Source organism: Drosophila rhopaloa, unplaced genomic scaffold (assembly GCF_018152115.1).
Source record: "Drosophila rhopaloa isolate 14029-0021.01 unplaced genomic scaffold, ASM1815211v1 contig_3, whole genome shotgun sequence".
Taxonomy (NCBI): Eukaryota; Metazoa; Arthropoda; class Insecta; order Diptera; family Drosophilidae; genus Drosophila; species Drosophila rhopaloa.
In genome coordinates, this window is record NW_025335123.1 from 12,413,772 (window position 1) to 12,441,391 (window position 27,620).

The 27,620-nt window shown below is 37.3% G+C and overlaps 4 protein-coding genes across 8 annotated transcripts in view; 2 read left to right on the top strand and 2 right to left on the bottom strand.

Moving 5' to 3' along the window:
• Nucleotides 1-666: 666 nt before the first annotated feature.
• Nucleotides 667-14,402, bottom strand: LOC108051145. The gene is made up of 8 exons (XM_017133132.1): nt 13,684-14,402; nt 8,828-9,003; nt 6,038-6,127; nt 4,851-4,991; nt 4,572-4,789; nt 3,285-3,664; nt 2,104-2,798; nt 667-1,355 (listed from the first exon to the last, which is right to left on the bottom strand). The coding sequence occupies exons 1-8, from the start codon at nt 14,400-14,402 to the stop codon at nt 667-669; spliced, it is 3,108 nt and encodes a 1,035-aa protein (XP_016988621.1).
• On the top strand, nt 6,361-8,052 carry LOC108051147 (sentrin-specific protease 8). Its single transcript, XM_017133135.2, has 2 exons — nt 6,361-6,937; nt 7,615-8,052. Exons 1-2 carry the CDS (start codon nt 6,432-6,434, stop codon nt 7,988-7,990), a joined length of 882 nt encoding a protein of 293 aa, XP_016988624.1. The 5' UTR covers nt 6,361-6,431; the 3' UTR covers nt 7,991-8,052.
• On the top strand, nt 10,796-12,741 carry LOC108051146. Of its 2 annotated transcripts, none has more exons than XM_017133134.2 (3): nt 10,796-10,899; nt 11,003-11,762; nt 12,434-12,741. In XM_017133134.2, exons 1-3 carry the CDS (start codon nt 10,860-10,862, stop codon nt 12,591-12,593), a joined length of 960 nt encoding a protein of 319 aa, XP_016988623.1. In that variant the 5' UTR covers nt 10,796-10,859; the 3' UTR covers nt 12,594-12,741. The 2 variants fall into 2 exon arrangements, with proteins under 2 accessions (XP_016988623.1, XP_016988622.1); XM_017133133.2 differs by having other exon boundaries at nt 10,806-10,923.
• Nucleotides 14,403-21,471: 7,069 nt separating the features above from the next.
• Nucleotides 21,472-27,620, bottom strand: part of LOC108051157 (blood vessel epicardial substance) — a 32,340-nt gene continuing 26,191 nt past the window's right edge. For 2 of the 4 annotated variants that reach the window (XM_017133148.2, XM_017133147.2), the window contains exon 7: nt 24,944-26,895. In XM_017133148.2, coding sequence (XP_016988637.1) covers nt 26,759-26,895 — 137 coding nt within the window. In that variant the 3' untranslated portion in view covers nt 24,944-26,758. Of the gene's footprint in view, nt 22,994-23,700; nt 23,734-24,943; nt 26,896-27,620 lie in introns of those variants that run through there. The other 2 variants (XM_017133149.1, XM_017133150.2) reach the window with 2 other exon arrangements.

Here is a 27,620-nt window from a genome sequence, read left to right on the forward strand (position 1 = left end):
TCGGTATTACAATTTATAATTTTTACATTGGGGAATTTAATTTCCCATTCTTACATTTGCTTATTCCAAATTTCAAATGGCTTTCAGAAAGGTTAACCAAAATTGACTTTCAAGAGTCAATTACTTGACCAGTTCCAAGTATCAGATCTTAAAAGGCTTATGGCCTCTTGATCTAATATTCCGCATTAAATAATTTATTTTATTTTAACATTAATTTTGTTACCAATTTTTTAGTTAGCAATTTAAAGGTGGCCCAAAATTCCAAAGACCATAAAGTGGCATACACCTATAAATGTGTGGATCAAACACATATATATAATTTAAAAAAAAACTATTGAGATTTTTCCGGCCAAAAGTGTGCGCTTTTATTAAATTTTAAAGACCTACATATTTCCGATTAAACTACCTTACACTTGTGTATATTTTGGATAAATTTAATGTGGCCAAAATTGTGCGCTTACATTTATGAATTTTTGTTTAACCTGCTGTTGAGACCATCTATATGTTTTGTTGTAAATATGTTTTTTCTAAATAGTTCTTTTTGTTTGCAATAGATATAGATATATTTATTTTTTTTTTGTGTGTCACCTTACTTCCGAAAAAAAAAACACTAGATTTTGGTTTTTGTTTTTTGCTGACTTTGATAAATCCGAGTATGTGGAAAGCTTAGACGGCGGTGCCATTGATGATGTCGTAGGGATCCCTGGTCATGTCCCTATTCTGACCGATGCCGAAGAGATTGGCATGGGAGCGCCGTCGCTCCCGCTCGATCTCGTCCAGATCGAAGGCGTCGCTCACGAAACTGGTCCTCCTCTGCGGATCGTCGAAGGCGAGTCCGCGCTGGAATTTCGGTGGACCTGAGACGGATCCTCCAGCTTGTCCAGTTCCTCCGGCCGCCGAAGTGGGTGTGGGATAAAGCGGCTGGGGATGCTGCTGGTAGCTATTGGAGTAGTTGGACGGCGACGAGGGAATCGCCGTGGGCCACTGCACCTGCCCCTTGGGCGCCGCCTGTTGCAAGGTCAATGTGGAGGACACGAACCGGTTCTGGGACTGCAACTGCAACTGCTGCTGCTGGTTCAGCATCAACTGGGAGAACCTCTGCTGGCTGGCGCTGGAGGGGAATCCCTGGGAGGCCAAGGAGTCCGACGACTGCCGCAAGAAGCAGCGCGGCAGGGTGCGACTCTGGTCGAGATCGGCGGGCGGCGGAAAGGGCATCCGCATCCCCGGATAGCCGCCCACTCCCGGATAGCTGCCATCCGTGTGCAGCGACAGGTTGGAGTTGAGTCGCCGGAGGGGCTGGCCAAAGGAGTCCACGCACATGGACGAGCGACGCGGCACCACCAACTGGGCGTGGTCTGCAAAGGGTCTCGGGTTAATTCTACATTTTATTTTCAAATTAATAAGGCTGGTTAATTCACAGATAAAAGGATACATTTTACTTTTAAATTCATAAAGCATATAATTTAATTTAAACCGAAAGTATCGAGAATGTTTCTTTCATTTAATCTACTAAAACTTAAAAGATTCTGAGTCTCCTAACAAAAAATAATTAATATTAGTCTCAAAACCATTAAAAATAATTACAAAATACTAAATATTTACTAAAGACTACTACACCCAAAAAGAAGATGACCTAACATGAGCTGATTATTACCTAAAATTAAGGAATAATGACCTACAAATTGAGCTTTGGTCATTATTTCTAAATTTGAAGTTAAATGAACTTAAATTTGTAGGTCATTTTGTTTTTTTTTGGTTGTGCATTTCACCCACTTTAAGTGTCCATTGAACTGGTAAGTAACATATAATATCACAGTTCAGAATATTTAAAAACAAAAAAGAGTATTTGTATTTCACCCAATAGAAAAACTAGCATTTAATGAAATATCTTTAAACTTATTATGATAATGTGGAATAATATGGATTGTTTTTACATTACTAGAAATAAATAAATTAAGATTTGCTAAGTGCTATTAAAACAGTTCAAATTCCACTATTACTTTAATGCTGTCTACTATAGGTACACTCAATAACATTATGGTATAATTTCATTGCAAAGGTCAAAAGGTTACATATGTACATATTTCATTTTCCAAATCCTACCTCCCACCACATAGAGGTGATCCTCCTCCAAGCGGAGGAAGCCGTTGTCATCCCCGTCCGCGTCATCGTCATCGTCGCGATGGGGAACCTCCTGGAGCTCCTCCCGCTTGGCCTGCTGCACCTGCTCCTGGTGCTCCTCCTCCTCCTCCTCCGCCTCCTCGCCGCCACTGATGTAGTATATGTTCTTGGGCTTACTACGCATTCCGGCCCGGCGGCAGAACTCCTGGAACAGCTCGTCCTTGGTCTTCCGCAATCCCCGCTTCAGGCCACACAGTCGCGGCTGATCCTCCAGCTGCGTCTTGGATGGCGGATGGTTGGATATCTTGGTGTTCGTATTGGTGGCCATGTTCCGTTGCTGCTTGCGTTTCATCTGGGAGGAGGGTGGTGCCCCCGTTGCACCCGGATATATCTCCGTGGCAGTGGATACCGATCGGGTGAGTGGAAATTCCTGGGGCAGATCAGCGAAGAGAGCTGGAGCAGGAAGGGGATTTGGATCGGGATTGGGAAGGGGTAGCGGAAGGGGAAGGGGAGCGGGAAGGGGCAGAGGCAGGGGAGGAACGGGAGCTGGAAAGGGAACGGGAACAGGAACAGGACCGGTGGACACCGACGCCTCCGTGCAGAGCTCATTCAGCGACTTTGCGAAACTGCGCGAGTGCAGATTGCACTTGGACACCGCTGGCTTCTCAAAGTAGAAACTTAAGTGTAGATTAAAAAGCTTATTAGTACATTCTCTAATTTAAATAGAATACAAAAATAAAATACACTAACAAATTTAAAATTCATACATATAAAAATGGATACAAATTTGTTTTTCATCAAAACCAAAATGAAATAAACCGGCTTTTCAAAGTAAAAACTTAAATTTAGATCATAAAGCTTATGAGTAATAACATTCTCTAATGTTAATAGATTATAAAAATATGTTAGACATACATATATATTCATATATATGTATATTAGTAAACACATTCTCCAATCTTAATAAATATAAAAATATATTAGACACTAAAGAATTTCGAAAAAATATATATAATGTTCTTAAAATACATTGTCTAATGTCAATAAAATAATACATATGTAATAATTCCACATACTTTGTATCTTTATTAAAAACAAAAATGAAATAAAAGAGTTGATAAGAAGTTTAAAAGTGAATATGTTTGGGGACATTCGATTCTTACCGCCTCTCCAGGTCGTTGTGTAGATAGAGGTTTAAGTTCGATCCGGCATTCGGATGTTTGCGACATGCTCCAGGCAGAGTCTGCGTCTGTCCAGGATGACCCATGAGTGCGGCATTCCCGGGGTGAGCCCGTGCCGCATCGTGGACTTGGTGGAGTCGGGCATTGGCGCTCCTCAGGATTCCGTGTGTTGGCTGCGCTGCCGGCTGTGGGTGGTGCGTCGCTTGGTGACCCTGACGCCCCTGGTGACCTCCACTGCTGAGTCCCTCCTGGCTGGCGGTGATGGTGCCAGGTTGCTTGTATCGCTTGTAGGAATCGCTCAGCGGATGCTGACCTTCCTTCAACTTGGCATTGATGATTGCCAAACTAAAGCAGGGCAGGCGCTAAAGAAATATATATCATATATATTATATATAAAGAATATATAGGAAAGTAAAGTAGATTAGATTAGCTAATCCCCGGGAAACCCATCCGGTGTCGGATGCATTTGAGCTGAAAGGTTTCTGCAGTCAGGCGGACGTGCACCATGACCCCCAGGATTCAGGGATGCACTAACAAAAAACTAATGGACATAAATAACAGAAATATTTTACATAAATAATAATTCAAACATTTTTGCAAATATGTTCTTCAAGGTTCAAACATAAACAACCTAAGATTATAAAGTTCAAGTATACACAGAAACTTCAATTTTCTTTTATTATATGTATGTTATCAGAACCAAAACAGGCACCTTGCTTTTGAATCAAAGACAATGTTTGGGAACTTAGTAGACTTGCAATTAATTATTAGCTTCATTGATTTCGAGACATTGCATTCGAGGCCATGTGCCTGTTTTGCTTTTGATATCAGGTAAGGAGTTGTCTACAATAATTAACATTAAGTTACTTAAGATGCCGGTTCACTTGATCCCTTAACAAAGACTTCTATTCCGAAGCAAAGTGCCTGTTAATCACTGATAGCACGTTTACTTGTGCTAGTTAATAATAGAGTAGAGAATTACAATTAAAAGTAAATGCTTTTTTTTACGGATTTAAGATCAAAGTCTTTAAATAAAATACATTTTTGAAGAAAAGAGCAGATTTCCAGCAAAGCAATTAACAAGTATATATATACTTGTGTCTAAAATAGGGGGAAAACAGGCGAAAAACGTAATTTATTTAAAAACAAAATGATTTCATTCATGGAGTCTAAATGAGCTGAAAACCAAACTTTCGTCTCTGGAGTAAATTGTCGATTTAGTATTAGATCATTTTTAAATATCACCATTTGATTATGCAGAGTACTCACACTATAGTATCTTATCTCCTGCAAATTGATGAAGAGGAAAATGTTGAGGACTCCGACGAATTCCGTGATGATGAATCCAAAGACGAAGAGGAAGAAGCTCTGGCCGTAGGAGACCTTGATGAGGGCGGGCTGGAGGGTGGAGCGGGGTCGCAACTTGGAGCCGATTTCCGCCTTCAGTATTGATATATAGGCAATCAGGCCGATCAGCATCACGAGTCCTGAAATCAGGGATATTTACGTGCATATTATCCTGTAAATTATCCTGTTGCACCAACTTACCGCTAACAATAAATAGAATCCCGGCACTGAAATAATACAGATTGTTTTGATGCGAGCATGTGGGTATCAGGAAAACAATAAAACTGATCACCAAAAAGACCCCGGCAGCCAGGAAAATTGGGCAGGACTTGGTGACCGTATCTGTGGAATAGAATTTCGTTAAATCTTAATTAATAAATGAATTATTGTTTGCAATTAAAATGCCTTAAGTCACATGGGCTTTAACAATGTAAAATAACGCTTATCCCTCAGTTCCGTGTTTCTTTTATTAAATGTTCCACTTTTGGCCCGACTTTTGACCTATGCCCTTTCCCTTTTTCTTTTTGTTTTCATTGTCCTGTCAGCAGGTGACAAAATATCCTGCGGCTTAGCAAAAACACGTTGAGATAGAAAACGGGAAAACTGTGGAAAAACCAAAAATCCACTAAAAGCCACTCCCTTTTTTGGCCGACTGTTAAATATTTTTATTTTTCGAAATTGTCACCCTGCGGCCAGTTTGAAATTAGTTTTGAGCGCTGGAACAAAACAAAATTAATGGAAATATTTCAATTCGATGGCCAATTGTGTGAAAATTAATGGAATTTCAACCGTCTCTGGATATTGGTATTTTGGCAAAGAGCCGTCCAGTTTATTTGGCCGGCTGTGAAATGTGGGTGAAAATCGTATAATGGCCATTGAAAATGTCCAACACCCAGTCCACACATTCCACACCCCATCCTTGGGAAGACCACAAATCACTGGGACAAAACTTTGCCGACGGAGGCCAAAGGCCTTTAATTAAAATACATCCAAACTAAAGTTGTATTATGTGCATGTGCGTACTGTGGGCCAACTAACAACAATAAATCAATTTTAATTTGACCCAGTCATCTGAGGAGAAAGTGGTGGAGGGAAAAGGGTGAAGGCATTCACCTGGCTAAATGCCAAATGCCAGTTAAGCTTATTAAGGTTTATTTGCGTCTTAAAACGCGGCAGTTAAGATGGATGCGAAAAGCAGGCCAAAACCGAAGGCCATCAAGTGCAATTGTGCACAGAGAAAAATAGTTTGGTAGCAGGGATGAAAAATTAAGCAATAAACCAGGTATTAAAGAATCAAAAAGCAGAACTGTACTTTAAAAACTATTGTTAATATTACAAATTAGATTAATGTGTATCTGATTTATAAGTTAGTAATGATAGGCACTTACAGGGTATTGCCGCTGTTGAGTCGTGTGGATCCGGTTGGTAGCCCTCATTGGGAAAGTAGTCGATCTTAACGCAATTGTACGAGTCAACACCTGAAAACGGAAAATACTTTAGTATTAAACGTTAGGTTTAATAAACATTTCTATACCTAAAATTTATAAGGCTATTTCGGCTAAAAATATCATTTAAAGCTTAAAAAATATAGAGAGAAAAGGGTTCTTTAGTGTAGAACCTATCCCCAGTATATTTAACTGAAATTCAAATAATAATAACCTAATTCAAATGTTAATATAGAACTCCCTGCCACACAATTCCCAACCCAGATGTAGACAACATACTCCATACTCGCAGTCAGCAAAACAATATATTGGATTCCCCAAGAATCCCAAGATCACGATGCCATTGCCCAAGAAGATGATGAAAACGAAGAACCCATCGAAGCTCCAGGTGGAGCAGCCCCAGGCTAAGAAGCCCAAGGTTAAGAAGCCCAAGGTCAAGACTAAGACCAAGGTCAAGGTAAAGGTCAAGGTGAAGGGCAAGGGCAAGGTGGGGGGATCGGGATCGAGCACCTCGCTGGCGGAACGGGGCAGTGGTGATGGACCCACCCAGGTGGCCGCCCAGCCCAGCCTGGTGGCGCTCCACTTCATGGACATCTCGCTGCGCCACTCCGACGTCCAGCTGCTCCAGTCCGCCCACGAGGGCGTCAACGAGCGGCTGGTGGCCTTCCACTACGCCCACCTCCAGCACCGGCGGTACCGCTCCGAGCCGGACCTGCACTTCCTCAATCCGGCCCTGGTCGCCCGCCTCCGCCACATGGACATGCGCCAGCTGTGGACCCTGGTCCGCGACCGCCGCCTCCACGAGAAGCAGTTCATCTTGCTGCCGCTGGCCACCCACCCAAGGTCGGTAAAAAAAAATATAAAAATAATTAAAAATTCAATATTAATATCAATATTAACTACATTCCAAAAATGTATCTTTTATCTTGACCTATTTTACCGTTCAACACAAAAAAACTGTTCCTAAAATATGTTTTTATTTGTATTTTTTCAAAACCTATTAGGGAGTTCTGAAAACTTCAAAACGTAGACCATTTCCGATCATGTAAAATAGTTATTGTCCTTGATCGGCATGTTTCTAAGCATATACGTATAAAAATCGAAATATTGTCTTTGAGCATGTTGTTTTATAATAGCTGAAAGGGTATATAGACATCGGCTTGGCGAAAATGGCTTTCATACTTTGAGCTTGCTGAATTTTGTCTTTAACATTGCATTTTATAGAAGTTCTCATTTGAGAATTTTACAACATATTGAAATGGCAGTGAAATAGGCTAAAAACAAGCCTTCAATACCTGAACCCCCAAATAAAATTTGGAGAATATAATCTAGGCATATTTAAATAAAATAAAATATTGATATATATACTTCGTTCAAAATTTAAGTTTGTGCTTAGAAGCTATTAAATTGTTCCCGAACCCAATTTTATACTAAAAACTACTTTTGATGGGGCTTTAAAAACGTATTTGCAATTTGTTAGTTCAAAGATAGAGACCTCAAAATAAACCTAAACTCCGCAGAGCCCATGGACACTGGTCCCTTCTGGTGGTTTCTCGTCCGGATGGCAAGTTCTACCACTTCGATTCGCTGGACAACTGCCACTCGCTGCTGGCCTCCTCGGTTTCGGAAACTTTGCGAGCGCCCCTCGAGGCCTGGAAGTTCGTCCTGGTCACCGGTCGCTGTCTCCAGCAGCAGCGCCTATCGGGCAACAAGGACCCCACCTCCGGGATCCACCTGATGTGCATGACCGAGCACGTGGCGGACTACGTGTCCAGGTGTGGCTACGCCTCCAGTTCCCTGCTCATCGCCTGGGAACAGATCTCCGCGATGCGCGCCCACCTCCTCGAGTTGATCCTTTCGCTCGGCGGGATCCTGCCCCCCAAGAGGAGCCACTGAATCCCCTCTCCGTTGCCCCGCATTCGCCCGACTTTCAATCGTTTTTGCCAAATCAAATATAAATTACAAAAATCTAAGCAAGTTACAAAAAATTAAATAAAAATGTTAAGAAAAATTATGTTTTGTTAATTTTAAATCAAATATAAATATTTTTAATATTTAAAGATAAAATAAAAAATATCTGAACAAATTGAAAATGTTTTGGGCCCTAAAGGAGTTTTTGATTTTTTTTCTAGCATCAGATGGAACATTTTATATTTGTTGTTGCAAAAGTTAATCAAATATGTCTTTTTTAAATGTTGTTTGGATGTTTTGTATTTCAAAATACTTAATTATTTTTATAATATTGTAAGGAATATTGTATGTACACAAAATGTATTATTGTTTTAAAACATGCATTTTTAACAAGCAATTAAATGAAATAAATTAAATAATAAATAAAGTTTAGATGTAAATGTTTATATATAAAAATAAAATAAAAACTAGTTTATTATAAAGTGAATGCAAACATCCCAAAATGTGGCTTTAATTACCTTAACCTTCTCTGAAAAATGCAATAAAAGGACAAATGTCAGCGTGGGCCCTAATTGAGTGACGTACTGACTGATTGATTGATTGATTGATTGGCCAGCTGACAGACTGCAGTTTAATTCGGTCTGCCGCCGCCCCAAATTTATTAAATCCGCAAAAATCCAGGTGCACCACATGCTGGCCAAAAAATACCGAAAACCCCATCCACTTTCACCACCGGACTATGTCACCTTTGTCCTCATTTCGCCATGTGTGTGTGGGTCAGTGGGTCTTTCGACTGGATCAGAATGTGGTGCAGGAGCTCACCTGACAGCGTGGTGCACAATATCCAGAGACTGGACTTGGTGAACTTGGTGATGTAGGCGCCGTCGTCCAGGGCATTGAAGTTGGCCGTCCCGTTGTAGTTGGCGTTGGGCAGCTTCTCCTCCGTGAAGAGCCACTGGGGTCCTGCCAAAGCAGCGATGACAATGGCCACCGATATGCTGCAGGAAGTGAACGGAGTGGAAATTAGACACTGGGCGAAACTGCAAGTCATTGTTTCCCCAAATAAAGGGCTGCCCACTTTCTCTGCTTTTTACGAAACATATTAAACTTTGTTGGTATTTTTACAAATCGTTTAATAAATCATTTAACAATTTCTATACATCGTTTAAATATTAATATATAACTAAATACAAATATACATATCATCAGAAAAAGTTTCCTTATGTTTTTGCAGTGTAATAATAATAAAAAATTAAATCTATTTAAAATAAAAGTTTTTATTCCAGAATTTAATTATTAAAATCAATTTCTTAATATTGTAAAATAGAAGAAAAACACAATGTAATCTGATCCTTTTATTTTTACATTTTATGGAATTTACTAAATACGAAAATTGCATTTAGTATGTTGACATGTTGTTATTTAATCTTAAGGTTTTACTCGATTTAAAAGGCCGTTTAAAATAAATGATACAATATTTTGGCAAGGAATTTTTAAAAAATATTAAAATAAACATTTCGGCTGATCAAAATCCCATTTTTTGTTGACTATTTTTTGCAGTGCTTTTAAAGAGCGGTGAAAGTTGCATTCTCCAAATCAGAATCAATGTGGGCGGTAAGTTGGGCGGTCAGAGTGTAATCATGGGAAATGCCTATCCCAGGTTTTCCGGGTTCTCCAAAAATTGAGTGAGGCTGCTGATTAAAAAATACTTCAACCTGTTTTGTGGTTGGGGGGAATTTGCCAAAAACGAGGCCAACACAATCCACAAAAACAAAAAGAAAGTTAATGTGTGCAAGTCCTCCCGTACACCCAAACACACACACACACACACACACACACACCCACCCACGCACACACACACGCGCACACACACACTCTCAGTGATATGCAAATAAATGTCGCTACCCAAAAACGAGAAGCACAAATAAAATTGTTGGCGCTGAAAAATGTGCAAAAAAAAAAAAAGGAAAAGCATTGAAATTGCGAAAAAAAAAGATGGATGGTGGGGTATTTTCTTTTTTTTTTAGAGAGATCGCTGCAGAAAGTCGTCACCTCGTCGCCCAGGTATTTGTGAATACAGTCATGAGTGCACTCGAATGCCAATATTTGCTCAGTTCGGCAGTGAGTGTAGTCACAAGTGCCGAGATGGATTTTATGTGTTGTTATAATACTCAATATTGTTTTAAAAAATTGCCAATTGATTTGTGCGACAACAATGGTTTTTTAACACAATCCTGGCCGTTTTTTTTGAAACGAATAAAATACAGAATATTTATATGCTTTCAATTAACGTTTTAAAAAGTCTTTTATTATGGCTATTTTAAGCAATTACAGCTTATACTTTCATAATTTACATTTCGGCTAAGAGTTGGTAAATGTTTGATCCTTTTTAAAGGTTTAATACCAAATTATATATCAATTTTATTTGAATAACAGTATTGGCAAACAGTATTGCCACAATATTTTTCTAAACAAATTGTTTTGTACCATTTGAATTTCCTTTTCTTCCTTTCTTGCTTTAAATAACAATAGTTTACACGAAAAAGATCGCATAACAAGCTTAAATTGAATGGAATTTAATTAAAATCTGACTTCTCCGGAATCCCGTGAGGTTTCTCAATTCAAATTCAATTTTTAGGTTATCACGAGGAGAAAAATCGGGCCCAAATGTATCGGTACTGTGGAAACACTAAGCGTAAATAGGGTTTTCACAGTTGGCCTTTTCTATCGTCACGACAAGTGTCAAATTTGGATGACTTTGCTGTTCTTTCACTTTCCTCACTTTCTGCTCGGAGTTTTGTGTTCTCTTTCTTTTTTTGCTGTGACTTAGTAAGTGAACACGTTATTGAAAGCTATGCGCAGCCTGTTTTCGAATCGCTACAATAATAAACGCCGTGAGTTGTACGATAATAACGAAGGTTAGTATTTTAAGAAAAAGAGTGCCGAGCTTTATGGAATAATTTCCTGCTCGTTTTCTTTTCTTTTTTTTTTTTGTAGAAGCTAGGGAAGACCAGCCAAGTTTGCCCATTTACGAGCGTGCCGCGGGCAGGCGCTACAAATCCTATCGGCAGATGGCCAACATTTCCAGGGAGCAGCTCCTCAGTGACTCCTGGCTGTCCACCGACCGACTGCCCATTGTGATGCGCCGCAGTATCGAGCGGCGAACCAATAGACTGCTGATGCCTCGCTACAATCCGGCCTTGGCCACCCATGAGTTCAGCCACAATGGCCGGCCACGTCGTGGTCGTCCTCCGGCCGCCGCCACTTTGGCCAGATCCGCATCCGATTTCGCCGTTCAAGTCGGCGGTTTGCCCCGTCCCGTTGGCGGCGGGGAGGAGGCGCAGGAGTCGGACTCCGATCCGCAGTCCCCGGTACAAGAAATCATAGATGCCGACGAGTATCCCGACACGGAATCGGAAACGGAAACTGGCCTCCATTTGAACACAGATCTTGGCCAGCCAGAGGTGGGCCAGAATAACTTGGTCACTCCCAGCCAGAACTTGGCCATGAACTCAGGTCATAATGTTGCCATGAACTCAAACGACAGTTTGAACCCGAACTCGATTCAAAACACGCCCCAGGATCAAAATCCGAACCAGCAACAGAATCAGCACTATTCTCCGGTCATTTTCACCGACGACGAGGATGAAAACATCCCACCCAATCTCTCGGTAAGGACATTCTTGGGTGCCCACCGACCACCGAATCGCTGTTTCATTTGCCCGGAGCAAAACTGCCAGCAGATCTTTGATGTGCGGTGAGTTGCCAAATTTTCTAATATCTAATATATATACAATTAATATATATACAACTATTTGTGTTTAAAAAAACGATTCGCGTGTTGCACCTAGAAGGAAAATGTATTATTTGATAACTTCGGAAAGCTATACGATTTATATAAGTATTTGTTTAAAAACAACGAATGAAACATTTTACTACACATTATATTTGTCCGATTTTTTTTTTAATTAGAACCGTAATTTTAAATTATAAAACAACGCATGTATAATTTTTGAAAATTTTTTTTCCAAACAGCCAGTTTTGAAGATAAGTGTATTCAATTTAAGCGTTATTAACTGCTTTCTTTACTTGGAAAAATTCACAATTTCTATCATTGTAAGATTTTGTAGTGCATTTTATAGCTTTTATCAATTATTTTATTTTATCAATTTTATTAAAACCGTATACCAGCAAAGAGAACAGATAGGATTAGGAATATGAAAAGTATTTGAAAAATTCAAAACAAAAAATATCTTAAAACAATTTAATATCAAACAAGAAAGGTAGAAAACTTCTGCAATCCGAAGTTTATATACCCTTGCAGTTATTACAAAACGACTACATTTCGATTTATACTTTTTTTGAATTCTTTTATAAAAATATCTTTAATATATTTGATAATCTATATATATATATATCTCTTTAAAGCCGCGATTTATACAAGCATCAGCGCGACGCCGGGCACCACAACTGGTCACACAAGTGCGAGAAGTGTGGCCAGATCTTCCGCACTGCGGGCTTCAAGCGCATGCATGCCGATAAGGCCTGCGAACGGAATTTGCAGAAGAAGAAACTCAAAACCAAATGAAATTAAGGAACTTGTGCGGGAACAATGCCAGAATAAATCCATCCCACCTATCTCATTTGTTCTTCCATTCCCTTACACAGGAAAAAAAAAATTTCGATGTAACATTTAAATATTATTGATAATAAAATTGATTTTGTTATGCTTCGAATTGATAGTTATGAGCACTTTTTTTATAATACATTGAAAGGTTAAAAAAATATATATAGAATATTAAAAATTAGTAGCAATATAATTAGAGGGATTTCCAAACAAGTTTAAAATTCTATATAAAAATAATTATTAAATAATGATTTCAAAGGAGCCAAAGTAAATGTGTGGTAGTTTTTCGCTGTGCACTTTCGTGCAAAATAGTTTGCGAACAAATTAAGACCACTTTGCAGTGATTTGTGCCGCTAACACAATTATTTGTCAAGCAACAAGGACGAAGGAGGCGAAAAGATGTCTGGTTGTGGACGTCCTGGTTGCTCCTGTGACAAGGACGAGCTGCCTTTTCCAGTCGCTCCGTGGATGTTGTTGCGGAGTACGTGAAACCTGTTTCCTAGGTTCCTTTAAATACAAACAGGACGGACGGAAATTGTCTGTGTGTGCAGGAATTTAAGCTGCTGGTATTCGTTTTAAAGGATTCGACTATTTAATTCCTTCCCAACAGGAATTTACAGCATTTTCCTTTGCAAAAAACCGTTACGTTGGACCCCAAAAGTTATCCTGCGGAAAATAATTTCAAAATGTAGCCCACAAATTCAAAAAGGGCTTTGCTGAATAATAAACAACACTTATTAGTTGGCTGGTAGTAAAACATAATAACTGGGTAAAACCTTGGGAAACTTTTTCAATTAAGATTTGTTGAATTTAAATAATTAAATTGCATTGAAAAGAAATCAATGTCAATTATAGAATCTGCTCTCCCTAATCTGAAATCATTTACAAATGAGCAAGTGCTTTTATTTTGAAAAAAATATTAAACATTATTTTTATTAACTTTTCCTTTTCTGTTGAGAAAGTAGCTATTATTTATTTAGCTTATTACCCATAAATATGTTTATTTGAAACATGGTAAATATATTATATACAAGTACAAATTCGTACTAACCTGGCTGCAACAGGTGTGAGGAGCCACAGGTAACTCCCGTTGATGGTGGTTATGTTGCTGGTGTCACATTGCGGATCGGTAGCACCAGCAACACCACCAGTCAGGCGATGTTGCTGCTGGCGCTGGACATGTTGCTGCTGTGTCTGAAGCTGTTGGTGTTGCTGCTGCACCTCTTTGGCAGTCTGATGGCGACTCAAAGAGGCCACCTGTCGCTGCTGCTGTTGCTGCTGCCTATGCTGTTGCTGCTGCTGCTGCTGCTGTCGTCGGTTGTTGTGGTTGCTCGTGATGTTGCTAGTGTGATTGCTGATGCTGGTGATGTTGTTCAGCTGCAGATCACTAAAACTGCTGGCCAGAGAACCAAATCCCGTGGCTGGTATGCTCCCCGAGATCGTGTTGATCAGGCCAGTTTGCTGATGTTGCTGCGGTGCAAATCGCTGGCCCCGCGGCAATGTTGCATATGGCGAGTGGGGTTGGTGTTGCTGCTGCTGTTGGGGGCGCAGCAACTGTTGCTGCTGCTGCTGTTGCTTCTGTTGCTGCTGCGATGGGTGACTGTGCTCAATGGATGCACTGGTGGTCAACTGGTGGATGGCCAGCGGCTGCCTTTCGATGGTGTTGCAGTTGGCGTTCGCTGGACGGATGTTATTGTAGGGATTCTCGCTATTGATGCTGTGCGTTGAGGCCACCCGGAACACATTGGGCACCGAAGGATAATCCCTCATTTTTACGTTAAACCAACTACACTCAACCGAATCAAAAAAAAAAAAAAAAACAAAACTAAAATATTCAACACTTTGAAAGCGCGCCAAAAAAAAAAGGTTTTTGGTTGAAATTCCTGGCTGGCACGTCCGTTGCGCTGAAGAACTTTCACTCGACTAAGGGAAACTTTGGTCCTGGCCAAAGGACTCAACTCGGCCATGTAAAACGAACCGAAACGAGTAACTTCGGCTTCTGCGGATGATGATGATGTTGCTGCCGTGGTGATGATGTCGCTGTTGCTGCTGTTGCTGCTGGTGCTGCTGCTGCTCACTGGCGATTATAAAACACAGCAGCCATATTTTATCTCCGCTTTTGATGGTCTCCATTCAGCAGCAAGCTACGCCTGATGGTCATCGCCAATCCTTGATTCGTCGCTTCCTTGCCAAACCTCAATACACCGGCTATGACCGATGGAAAATTAACGTTTTCATTTGCACAGCCACAAAAACGCAAGGATCTCGAATTACAGCTTGGGATTGTGCAGCTTTTATTAATTATTCTGAATATGAAAATTACAAACAACATGTGCCAGAAATATATGCACTGGAATTTAAATTGTGCCTGTTTTTTAAGCATTAAAGGACTATCCATGGTTTTGAGAAAAACAGAATAATACAAAATAATTTGTAAGCTTATGAAATATTTTTTTTTTTTCAATATTTTGTATTAATAATATTAATATTAATATTTTGTATTATAATAAATTGAACTATTTTTGTATATTAATAAATATTCTTTGCTTAAACATTCATTCACAAATGTTATTATATTTATTTAATTTGCATTATGATTGCTTAAAAAAGTTATATTTGTATACAATTGTTCGCAGTGTAGCCCAACGGCGGGCAGGAGTAGCAATAACAACAACCAGCAGACGTTTGCAACTTCCGTTGTTAGCTAAAAGTGACTTCCGGTCGCTAGGGAATCCACACTGTCTATGTGTGTGCGTGCAAGAGCCTGTGGATATATATATATATAGATATATATATAGACAGGGATATGGGATATAGCTAATGGAGTTGTTGTTGCACTTGCCTGCAAATCTAAGCACTTATTGCAGACGCCCCAAAAGCACAGCCCCAGTTCGTTTCGCTGCATCTCTCGTTTATTTAATTGAATTCCCACATGTGATTGAGGTAAGTTCGTGCCATGATTGTGCCACATTAAAAGGGTATGGCCAACAATGCCCGAATCCCCCCAACCACCCACCGCCCACCGCTCACCGCCCACCAAAAATACTCAGCCCACTCCTCTAAACTCATTTTTGCCTTGGAGCTCCTTGTTAAATTCACCTTGTGAAAGTGTGGAATTGCAGAGTCTCAGGCATAAGAGCAGTCCAGAACAAAAGCTGAAGATTAAGCGCCAAAATCCGCACTGAAAGAAAAGCGAGTCTGTTCATTGTTATCTCAGAACAATCTATTTTTATGCTTTAAAATTACACAAATAGCTTAAAACATTAAGAGATTGTATAACTATATTGCTTGCTGTTGGAAACAATCAGTAATAAATATATCATAAAAGAATAAAAAAATTGTTAAATACACTACTTAATTTAATGGTCCAATTAGAAATATTAAAATTAATTTACATTTACGATGCAGAACAAATCAAACACGTTTTTTTTTTGTTGATACGTTTTCTCGTTTTACCAATATTAATATTAAAATTATGCAATATTTACTGTGCACTTCATTTATGGCTCTTTCTAGCAGTCTATTCATTTTGTATTTGGACAAATTCCGAGTTCCGAGAAAGGGTATTTCATCAAAATTTTGACTGTGGTGTACAGTATGCATATGGGAGACATGTGTAATCTAGTCAATGGAAAACAAAAGCTGTAGACTATGGCAAGAGTCGTCCTATTCAGATCAATAAGCCAAAAATCCCTGTTCATTTGAATGGCAATTAAGCCACCTGCCTGGGATTACAAAATCGTATGATATAGATTTGAATGGCAATGCACGAGAAACGAACAATTATCCAAGTAATCAGGACAGGAAATGTATGAAGGAAGGTTTTTATTTGGCTTCAAATGAAAAAATATTCAAACTGACAAAATAGCCGCCGTTGTCAAGTCATTTTAAGCCTTGTTTAATTAATTTGAAAAAAAAAGCTGCTGCTCTTTAAGCCATTGCTTATAAAAACTTTAACTTTCTTTTGGTGACTTTCAAATAAATTGTTCAAAAATAAATTACAACAAAACGTCCGGAAAATCAACTTCCATACAGTACTTTTTAGCCATACTATTGTAATTAAATCATTTGGTTAGCTCAACAAAACGTTTTAATAAACTAGCAAAAAACAAAGCTAAACCGGAAACGTTTAATTAAATATAATTATATTTGCATTACGTATATATGAAGTATTTGGTAACCAATTTGTTTGACAAGCAAACAAATTAAATTCAATCTTAATTAAATCTCGTTCTGTTAGGAAACAAAAATGTGCTAATTTAATGCCAACAAGTTGTTGGACGGTCCATTAATTTGCCATAGAATTAAATCCTTTTTGCCCATTCTATCTGAGCATATAAATACATAGAACAGAGTTTACAACTTTCGCAAAACTTTTTTATCTAAATGCGCTGCAAATGCTGGCAACACTTTTCTCTGTTTCTTTTATTTTTCCCCCGTTTTTTTTTTGTTTGTGTTGTGCCTTTTGGAAGTTTACTTTGTCCTTTTTTTTCTAGTTTGTTTTTCTTTTTTTTTTATTAATTTTTTTGTCATTTTTTGAGTAGCATTTTGTTGCTGTTGCAACAGTCAAATGTTTGCTAATGCACACAGACACAGACGCGTCCATGTTGTTAGTGTTGCTGGCAATATGTAAATTCTCGAGTATGCGTGTGCTTGTGGAATTAAAGAGTGCCAGTGTGTATGTACTTTTATTCTTTTATATGTATGGCTGTAGTCTCTTAATTTTTGCCCACATTCTTATACCTTTTTCTCCTATCTTTCTGTGTTGTTTCATTTAATTAACTGAGTCAACAAAGAAATTAGTAGTGGATTTGTTAAACATACAAAAACGAAACATTTTTTGATGACTTATTTATTATACATTTGTATAACATTCAAAAAGCAGATTACTTTCCTTCTGGTTGGCTATTTAAGTCATTTTAATAGGACCAGCTATTGTTTCATCTACAAATAATGGCAATTTTAAATGTATATTAAATTATATAAAGCAAAATAAAACACATTAATTAAACCATTTATTATTCAATTACGAAAATATCAGGTGAATATAATCTACTTATATTGAAGCCTTGTTGTAAGTCCGTTTTTGTTTTAACAATAATTTTTAATGGTGTTGCTGTTGAAAAACCAAGTAAATGTTGTATCTCTGTTTAAGCCGTAAATAATTAAATGGGAAAAACATTTGGCGTTGCTAAGCTACTTATACCACTGCCAAATGTTGCAGGGGCAATGCAAACAATTACTGCCCTTAATGCATTAATTTCTTAATGAAGCTATTTGAAATATTACAGCTGACTGTGTTTATTATTTATGCTTGTACAAATTTAATCTTAATGAGTTCTTATCAACTTAGTTTGGATTAGGTTTTTGCTGTGTTGCTGCAGCTTAGACCTAAAATAAATAAATTTCTATTACTCTTAAATTGGCTTGGATGCTTTCGCTTTTAGATGCTCAGTGAGTTGTGTTGCAGCTGCAATATGAACTATTATTGCTGGTGTTGCTGTTGTGGCAGCCTCGTGTTGTTGCAAGTTTGGTCGGCTCAGTTTCTTACCACGCTTTTCTGCAGGCGCTTTTTGTCATTCAACCAAAGACACTGTTTGCCAGAGTAGTAAGCCCAACAATTCTATTTTGGCCACGACAACAGCAACATCAACATCAACATCTGACAAGGCCAAGGCAAAACTTTATATGCACTACAGCATTTACTTTCCGAACAAGATGGGTTTTTATTTCTTCCGGGAAATAAGTTGTATACATTTGTATTGATGCTTTAAAACTGTCCGCTTTTGGTATATTTTTCCGACACTTTGTCAACTTCAATTTGCGCTGGGATTAGTGTTGCTGCTGCTGTTGCTGTTGCTGATGCTGATGATGTTGCTGCTGCTGCTGTTGTCGTTTTCCAAATATTGATTAAATGCACAAGACCCAAAGACTCGGATATCTAGCATAGTGACACACATCGACCGCAGGGATAGATTTGTTGCTGTTGTGCTGACTGATTAGCGCCTTTGCGATGTTGCTGTTGTCACTGGTGTTGCTATTGTCGCTGGTGTCGCTGCTGTTGCTGCTGTTGCTGTTGCTGTGAAAATTGATGAGCAATTAAGGTTATTGACCAATCGCTTGGCGAAGGGTTGCTTTCAGGGGTCGGGGTTGAAACGCTTCGCTGCCTTCCCGACTGACCCAATCACATATATACGAGTACATATAGTATGTGGATGGGCACTGAGAGCAATCCACTCTTAATTCGTAATTAACCACAATTAAAGAACTTAAGGGGAGAAAAGGAGTGAAAGTATACATCAATACATTTCTAACTCAACTTGAAAGGAATTAGTATTATTGTTCTGTTTTTAAGTGCAAGTACATAATAAAGAGCACAGAAAAAAATATTTACAAATTCATAAGTAATTCAAATTAAGCTTAAATTTACCAGTTTATCTCATTTTAATATTCTTTTAGTGCCAGGTGTTAGTGCCGCTATAAGTGTATTTTGAGTTTCAAAATACAATGCTATTACTATTTCGCTCAGTGGCTTCATAGTCGCAGATCCATCGAAGCGACAACAATGCCGACAGCAGCCATAACCAGACCACTTGCTCATCCTGCGCCGGATGGGAAGCGTCAAACGGAAACGGAAGCAATTGACTGAGTGACAGGTCCTCCGCCCCTCAAAACACCACCAACACCCTGATTAACATTAACTGATTTAAGGTGAACGACTAACCTAAATCCGAAGCAACTCCGGTGGCAACGGAGCCGCAACTTCAGGAGCAAGTGGAGCGGAAGGAGAATGTAGCCAACAAACGAAATGAGCAAAGGACTTGCAATTAATTTTGCGCATGCATTCGCCACGCCCACTTCCATTCACCTTACCCATCCGCCCCCCCCCCACCCACAACACACAGCCCACAACGACTGGTCCATAAATTAAGTCAACAAAATTGAGCATATAATTGTCGGCACACAGTCCAATAAAAAGGTAGCTGCGGTCGGCAAAAAGAAAGCGATTTATTCGATTTGCCTTTCGTTACAAATATGGGTAAAACCAATTCCATTGCAAAAATAACAGGGTAAAAAATAAGTCAATATTTACCCCAACTTCAGGACTCAATCATTCTGCCATGCTTTGCATTAAAGAAGTACAGTGCAACGTGGCTAACCTAAGTCCGTAAAGTCGTTTTCAAAATTTGAGGCCATTTGTGATATTTAATCTATTTATTTTTCCCAAATAACATGTAATTTGTATTTATTATTAAGATTTTATATCCTTATTCTATTGTTTTATTCAATCGATAATTAGTCAGCTGGTTGTGACTTAAAATTTATTTTTAGAGCTTTAATAAAATATTTAAGACCAGAAATCCAACAAAAAACAAATTGGGAAATTTTGTTTTTGATAAAAGTTAGCCTGTTCTTTCCGTACAAGTTTAAACATACATTTTTAATTGAGAATTAAAATGACTTTCAGGTCTTTTTTGATAACCCTTTAGCTTTATTTAGTATTTCATTGAATCACAAAATTAAATATTTATTTACAGCAGTCCTACTGTATGTTCGCATACCCCAGGACACGTGACCAGGCGACGATTTAAAAATAAATAGAGGACTTTTCAAACTGGGATGAAGTCCACCTATTTATGTTGTGTGTGACACACACACAGACACGCAAAGGACTTTACAGGACGCTTTGAAGTCCCGCCTAGTTAATTAAACCTGTGGCCCTCCTAAATATGCAACAGTTTTCCACGCGGCCTGCAATTGACGGCTTGTCGCACTGCTTGACGACTGCTTGTCTGAGCGATACATGTAATAAAAGTTTGCAACGAAAATTCCATGGCTGAAAAACTTGTTCACCCACATTAGCCGGCATTCCGGGGGTGGATAGATGAACAAAGTTAGAAAGGGGGTGAAAAGGTGGCCCAAACAATCTGAATATATGTACATATAAATAAGGCGATGAGCCCTGAAAGGCACTGAGAAAAATATTAGAGAAGGAATCGTTACATATAGATATAAATACAAATTTATGGAATTATAATAAATAATAATTTGCTTTAAATAAATATAATTATTGAAAGACATAAACAATTTATGACCAACTTATTTAACGTTTTTTCAAAATGATTTTTCTAATTAAGGATTTCTTCCAAATCATCAAACAAAATTTTAAATTTCTTTGAAAACCTATGCTTTAAACGAGTGGATTATTTTCTAAAGTGTATTTTTCTTTTCCGTTGTCATCGCAGACAGCAGAAAAAACCGCATCAAATATTAAAAATGTCGTTGGGCCAACTTTGCGAGAGTTTTAGCCTGGCCAACTGGACATTGTGCTCGTGGTTGGCCAAAAGTTGGGTCCAGATCTGTGGCCACTTGAATGCATTAATTGCAGTCCCTCCTCCAACAGCTCTGCACCCAAGGCTAAAAATGAAACTGAATATGCCGGAATGCTCAACCCTTCACCTCACTGTCTATTTTCTTAAAGCTGACGAGAAAACGTTGCAGGTTGGGTATTTTATTCAAGGGAGAACTGTAATTGGCTCAATTTATATATAGTACAACAAGGCAAAAATATTAGGTTTCATATTTCGATATCCCCCTTACAGGAGGTTAACTCTCTTGCTGAAATCAAAATAGATTTGGGGGCAGTTCATTTATTTAACATCTCTTTAAAAGCTGTTTAAAACTTAATATTAACTTAACTTACCTTTCTTAAAATTAGCAGAAAACTGTAATTGAATAATAAATTAAAATATTTTCCAAAATCATTCCACAATTTCAGATACCTAATCAGATGATTTCAAATCTGTATTGTAACATTCTACAATAAATCTATGTTTTGTTTGTTTTTATTTCATGTCCATTTTACTTTATTTTTAATTATGCTCAAAGGTACGAAATACATTGAACTATTTGTTTTGGTTTGGTTTAGTTCTGTTTGGTTGTAGTTGTAGTTGTGTGTATGCTCTATGTGGGTCTGGGGATCTGTTGTTTCTAACCATTAACTTACACGAGACGAACGTTGGGATCGATACAATACAATGCGTTGCAATTCAAGGGGTAGTTCTGTGGGAGTGAAACCAAATTCCTGTTCTATGCGTAGGGGCAATGGGTTAAATTTAAGGGGGGTCAGCTTGAAACCTCCCACTGAAGGTTGTTATTAGAATTTAACCAAGTCCATACATTATATTTCGCATTTAATTATATATTTCCATGCAGGCGCTCATTTATATGTAATCGTTATGTATTTTGGTTGCGTTATTTTATACCTAGCTAAAGTTCATGGTTCATTTGAATTCCCTTTCGGGCTTCCATATTTTTAAACTTTTAATTAATGCACTTGCATAAATTCAGGCACATAGATACAAAAGCAAAAGGGGCTATTAAATTCTATGAGTAAATTACAGAATTCCGCTGTTGTTTAATAAACATTTTGATTCAAAATCATTTGACATGAATTAGTAATGATTGTGGTGACAATTTAGGCGGGAACTGTATGTAAAAAATGTTGTGATTGCTATAGGTTTTAATAGGTTTAATCAACGATGGAATGTATTCTTGTTTTGTATCTAGCAGGGAGTAGCCACAAACAAATTTCTCGTTAACTACTCATATATATTCTTGTACATATCGTGTATTTATAGCTGTATATTGCACACTCAACGATTTAGTTTTTTTTCCCGATTTCTTTTCGTTTATAATCTCTTAACTTTAGGGTAATAAAAAAATACATTTTTCTCCATTTAATTAATAAACATTTCATTTCAGTTGTTCTCCTTCTAATATTCATTCTTGTTTGTCATTCGTCTAATCCGTAGTTATAGCGTAATACAATTTGCAACTAGACTAGATTTAATTAATATATAATTTGTGTATACATATATATTTTCATTCTCTTTTTGGGGGGTATTCCTCTCGTGGTGACTTAAAAAAGAACATAAATTGAAATAAAGAAGATTTATAATTTTGGCTACATGTAAAAAAATACAATTGTATAAGCCGAATGTAATACTTAACCATAATTTTGGCTTCAATATGACCTCTACATTTTTTTTTAAATAAATGTACAGGATAAATCTTAAATAATTTCCGCGATTACAAGAGAGAATTACCCTTAATCAAATTGTTACCTTCTCGATATAGTATATATATAAATAATTCTGTATAACGACTCATGGCATTTGGTTTCCTTAGATCCTTTCTGTTGGTATTCCACGGTTTTCGTTCCTTAGTATTGCCTAAAATATACATCTAATAATACTCAAAAACACAAGTCTAAACATTTCGTCTCGATCCCTCTCAAACGGCCGTTTCATGGTCCGTCTCATCGATCCTCCCAAGGCGCCAAGAGTTAGGATCCCCAGCTGAAAGATACAGATAGAGAAAAGGGGGAAAAAATTAATGACACAATTCAAAGTACTGTTTTTATAGATCCCAGGACTACAGGGGTAAAAATTCCCATATTTAACAAACACTTTATAAATACATTTTGCATTTAAAATTTAAATTTATCCAAGACATGGGAATTAACAATTTAAAATGTTTTGCATGCACAAATCTAAAAGCAGGCACACGAACGGTCACACTACAGAAATTTGAACACCGACTGAGAGAGAAAGAGAGAGATGGCTGTATAGACAGAGAAAGAGACGAAGACACACACAGACTAGCATACATACATACGCGGTGGGCTGCTGTTGTTGTTTCTAGACCCTTGCAGAGGGATTAGGATTATTTTTGGATGGAAATGCTCCTAGGATCGGACAATAAAACAAATCAATTTATCTCTCAGTTTTAATCTTAAAAGTGTTTTCGTATCTCAAAAATTCTAAAACGGGTAACAAAGAAAAAATTTATGGAACTTATTATAAATTATTATATTTTAGGATTTAAATCTTATCAAAAAGAATTCAAGTTCTATTCAAAATTAAAGTAACAGTAAATAGTGTACTCTAATCGGACCACCAATTTATATAATTCCTATGCAAAATAGCAATCAGTCTGCAAGGGCAATTGAGGTTTCGGTGCCCGAAACTACAGATCCTTTTCCTATATAAGTCTTTTAACTTACCGCAATCGTAGTACTTCGATATCCTGGGCAGGGCTGTTTTCGTGGTAGTTGTTGTTGGTTTGGATTGTAGGTGTTGTTGTTGTAGTTTTGTTGTTGTTGATTAACGTTTATGATGGAGTTTTTTTTTTTTTTTTGTTTGGAACGTTTACGTTAGACATACAACAAAATTATAGGCACCGAAAAAATAGAAAATCAAATACATAAATTTCATCACAAATCAAACATAGATATATAACTATTGTCGTTGATGGTGAAAAATCAGTAGATCGTGATTAGCATAAAGGGGTGGTGAGAAATATATGGAACACATAGAAACATTACAAAGGGGCCACTATTAAAACGATTTTGTGATTACTCTATCACGTGGCTAAATATTTGTTTTTAACTCATGTCATCTTATCTAATATGAACGCTATTTTCAGAGACTCTAATCAAATTGTGACTATTTTTAGGTTTCAAGTTTACTCTCGGATGTTGATCTTCGGTGATAATAAATACAAAGTGATACACAACGAAAATGTAAACCATTTGACTATAAATTCTCCTTTTTGAAATTTTTAAAAACTTCAAACTAATTTTTAAGTGTTTAACAAATAACCACATTCACTTTTTACTGAATTTAACACACAAACAACTAAATGTGTAAATCAATTTATAATAATATTAAAACTAACTACCTACGATTACAAATTTTGTAATAATCCCATAATTTTCTATAAGTTTTCTCATAAGTTTCTGCATTTAATCTTAACTCTTTTCCTTTAGCTGCAACTACTTTTCCATACAACACTCTTAAACAGATATTGTAAATGTGCGGAAGTGATCTGGGCAGGGGGCGTGGCCGGGCGGAGGGGCGTGGCATGTGCGTACTGTTGTCGGCTGCACTTTGTTTATAAGTTTATGGGCATGGTGCTATTTTGTTTTCCATTTTCTATGATTGTTTGCAAAGCCGAACGATGAATGCATGCCCTGCACAAAAGTATATACCCTATGCAAACGATCGCAATCAACAAGCAGCGACGACGGCGATCGCGACAACAGACAAATTGTTTAATTAAATAATAACTATTGTTTTGTTTTGCCTCGTGGCAGCAGGCCAAATAATGTAAATTAAAATGATAGAAAAACAAAAATCAATGCCATTTGCGCCAAAATAATGTTAATGATGTCAAATGGCTGAGCGCGTGCCTACGTCGCTTTTTCAAAACAAAACTCGACTCCCGATCTCCGAATCATCTTCATCTTGGTATTATATGTGTTTTTTTATTAGCTTTCGTTTTTGGCTTGTTTACATTCACATTGATTCCTTTTCGATTATTACACTTTCTTGGGGGAGCATTGGATGGGGGGTTCTCGGATTCATGGATAATCGGGGTTATGTACAGCAAATATATGTATATAGTGTATGTACAACGACTTAGGCTATGTATTGCTTAACATTATAAAATATTATTCGTTATTAATTCTAATTAGTTTTCACGCTTTCTTCAAGCTCAATTTGTATGCGAATCAATCAACAAATCAAATGAAAAAAAACAACATATGCATAAAGAAATACAAACAAAAAATTATAATGTGTTAATGGAAGATATAGCGACTTGATGGATATGCCAGCACAGTACATTTCCATTAAATGCCAAGCGGTATCAAATTAATTAAATCAAATCAAGTGAAGGAAATTGTTGGGCCAGCGGAAAAGTTCATTTATCACCTGTCACTAAACCGATCGTTTCTGAGTTCTTAAATCTGTAACTGCAACTAAAGTGCTGTTGATCTAATCGGTTTGCATGCTTGTTTATTTATTTAATACCATGTCAGAGAACTAGTTAATACTCATTATAAAATCATTGATAAATGTCATCTCCCTATGAATGCTTAATTTATTACAAATATGAAGATTGCTCAGATATACCCTAAAAAATAATAATAATATTGCAAATATAGCACAAAAAATAGCGATCACCACTGTGGGATTTTATTGTAGATTTTTGGGATCAAAAGATCGCCTAAATTGTCCTTATTATAAATACATATATTTAAGACCTAATTCCATTCATGATTTATCACTTCTATAAAAATAATTTTTCAAATGTATTTCATAGCAAATAATACGAAATGCAATTCCAAATCAAAACCATAATCAATTAATTTAAAATCTAAACCTTGGTTGACTGTCTGATCGTGTTCAATTGAAAAGCCCACTCAAAACGAAACTAATTCATGAGCAATCAAGTGTCTTGTTTGACTACAACTCAACATACAACCATGATCAGTCAAAATAAATTACAACGTCTACAACTGGTTTGACTACAGCGACGATTTGTTTTTTTTTCTTTTTTCTAAGGATCCAGTGTTTAAACAGTGTTGCCAGGCTATTAAGTTTCCTACTTGATTTCAATGTTTTTTCGAAGATACTATGTTTTTACGTGGATTCAAATTATTGTGAACAGTTTTTAAACTTTTATAATTGCATCAGTTTAGCATGCTTACATAATTTCAGTGAAAAAACGCTCCATTTAGATATTTTAGAATGAATTTAGGGCAGGTAACAAATGAAGGGACTTTAAAGTAAGTTTTTTCTAGGTTTTTAATAGGCCATGACCTGTCAGCACTGTTTTTTTTAGAACATTTCCGCTGGGATGGAAAGTTTACGTTTCCCAAGACGTGAAGTTTACAAAAAATCTTGTCTGATTGTTTGACTTTGTGAGGTGATACAAAAGTTGGCTATTAGAACGATTAGTTGTGTTAGATGTTTGTTTAGTGTTTAGTTCTAGTGCTAGTTGCTATGCTAGATATGAGATGATTGTATATAGGGGATTCTAGATGGGGATTATTTAGATGGAGAGCTTCCAGATTTCTTCGACAGTGCTTTCTTGGATGTTGCGGCGTATGATTGATTGATTGATGGCTGACTGATGACTGATGATTGTTGTGATTATTTGTGGGTGGTATTGTTGTTGTTGTTCTTGTTGTTGTTGTGCAGGTCAAAGGTGAAGGGACGGTGGAGTGCTCTGATTGTTGGTGGCAAGTTGAGCAGCAGCGGGCCGATTGCATAAATTCACATTGCACTTTGCTCGATGTTGTTGGCGCTTGTTGTTGCTTCTTGTACGGATTGTCGTTGTTGTAGTTGTTGTTCTAGTTGTTGTTGCAGTAGTTGTTGTTTGTACGTGCGACCAAGTAAAGGAACATGCTCTTCTAAAATTAGAGTTTTGGCGTAGAAAAGGTAAAAAGAAAACGAAAACAAAAATCAAAAATGCACATAAAATACACAAAAAATATAATCCAAAAGAAAAGCATAAATTAAACTATATTACGGGTTCAATACAAGTGAGGTTAGTTTTTTTTTTTGCCATGCAGAAAGCGTGCAAACAGAGAGAGAGATAGAGACACGGGGGAAAGAGAGGTACACAAAGGTCGAAGGTGAAGAAATCAAGATCCCCAAACACCAAGAAAGTTAATGAAAGCATGGGGAAGAGCTAACAACAGCAGCGGTCGGAAAAATAGAAGTGAGGCCCTATCTTAGAATTAAATTTAAACCTATTTAAATTGTTCACTGATTATTAATAAACAGATCATAAAACTGGAAGACATATATATTTTGAAAATCTATATTTTTACATAAATCAAGCCCCTCCGGCTTGTGCATTTTGAGAGAGTTAAATTGATTGTAATTAAAAATTGTGTACGTTTCAAAGATTGTACAGTAAAAATCTTTTAGTACATTTAATATAATTCATATATATTAAAATTATAAACAAGTTTTCCCAATACATTTTCTATCTAATTATATTTCTTATTTCAAAATTGTCCTTGGGTGAAGTTTTCTTTTTTGGAAATTATTATTTTTCTAACCGCTGCTGTACAATACTAGGTAGATAGTGGATAGATAGTTGAGAGAGAACAAAGGGGCCAAGGGTCAA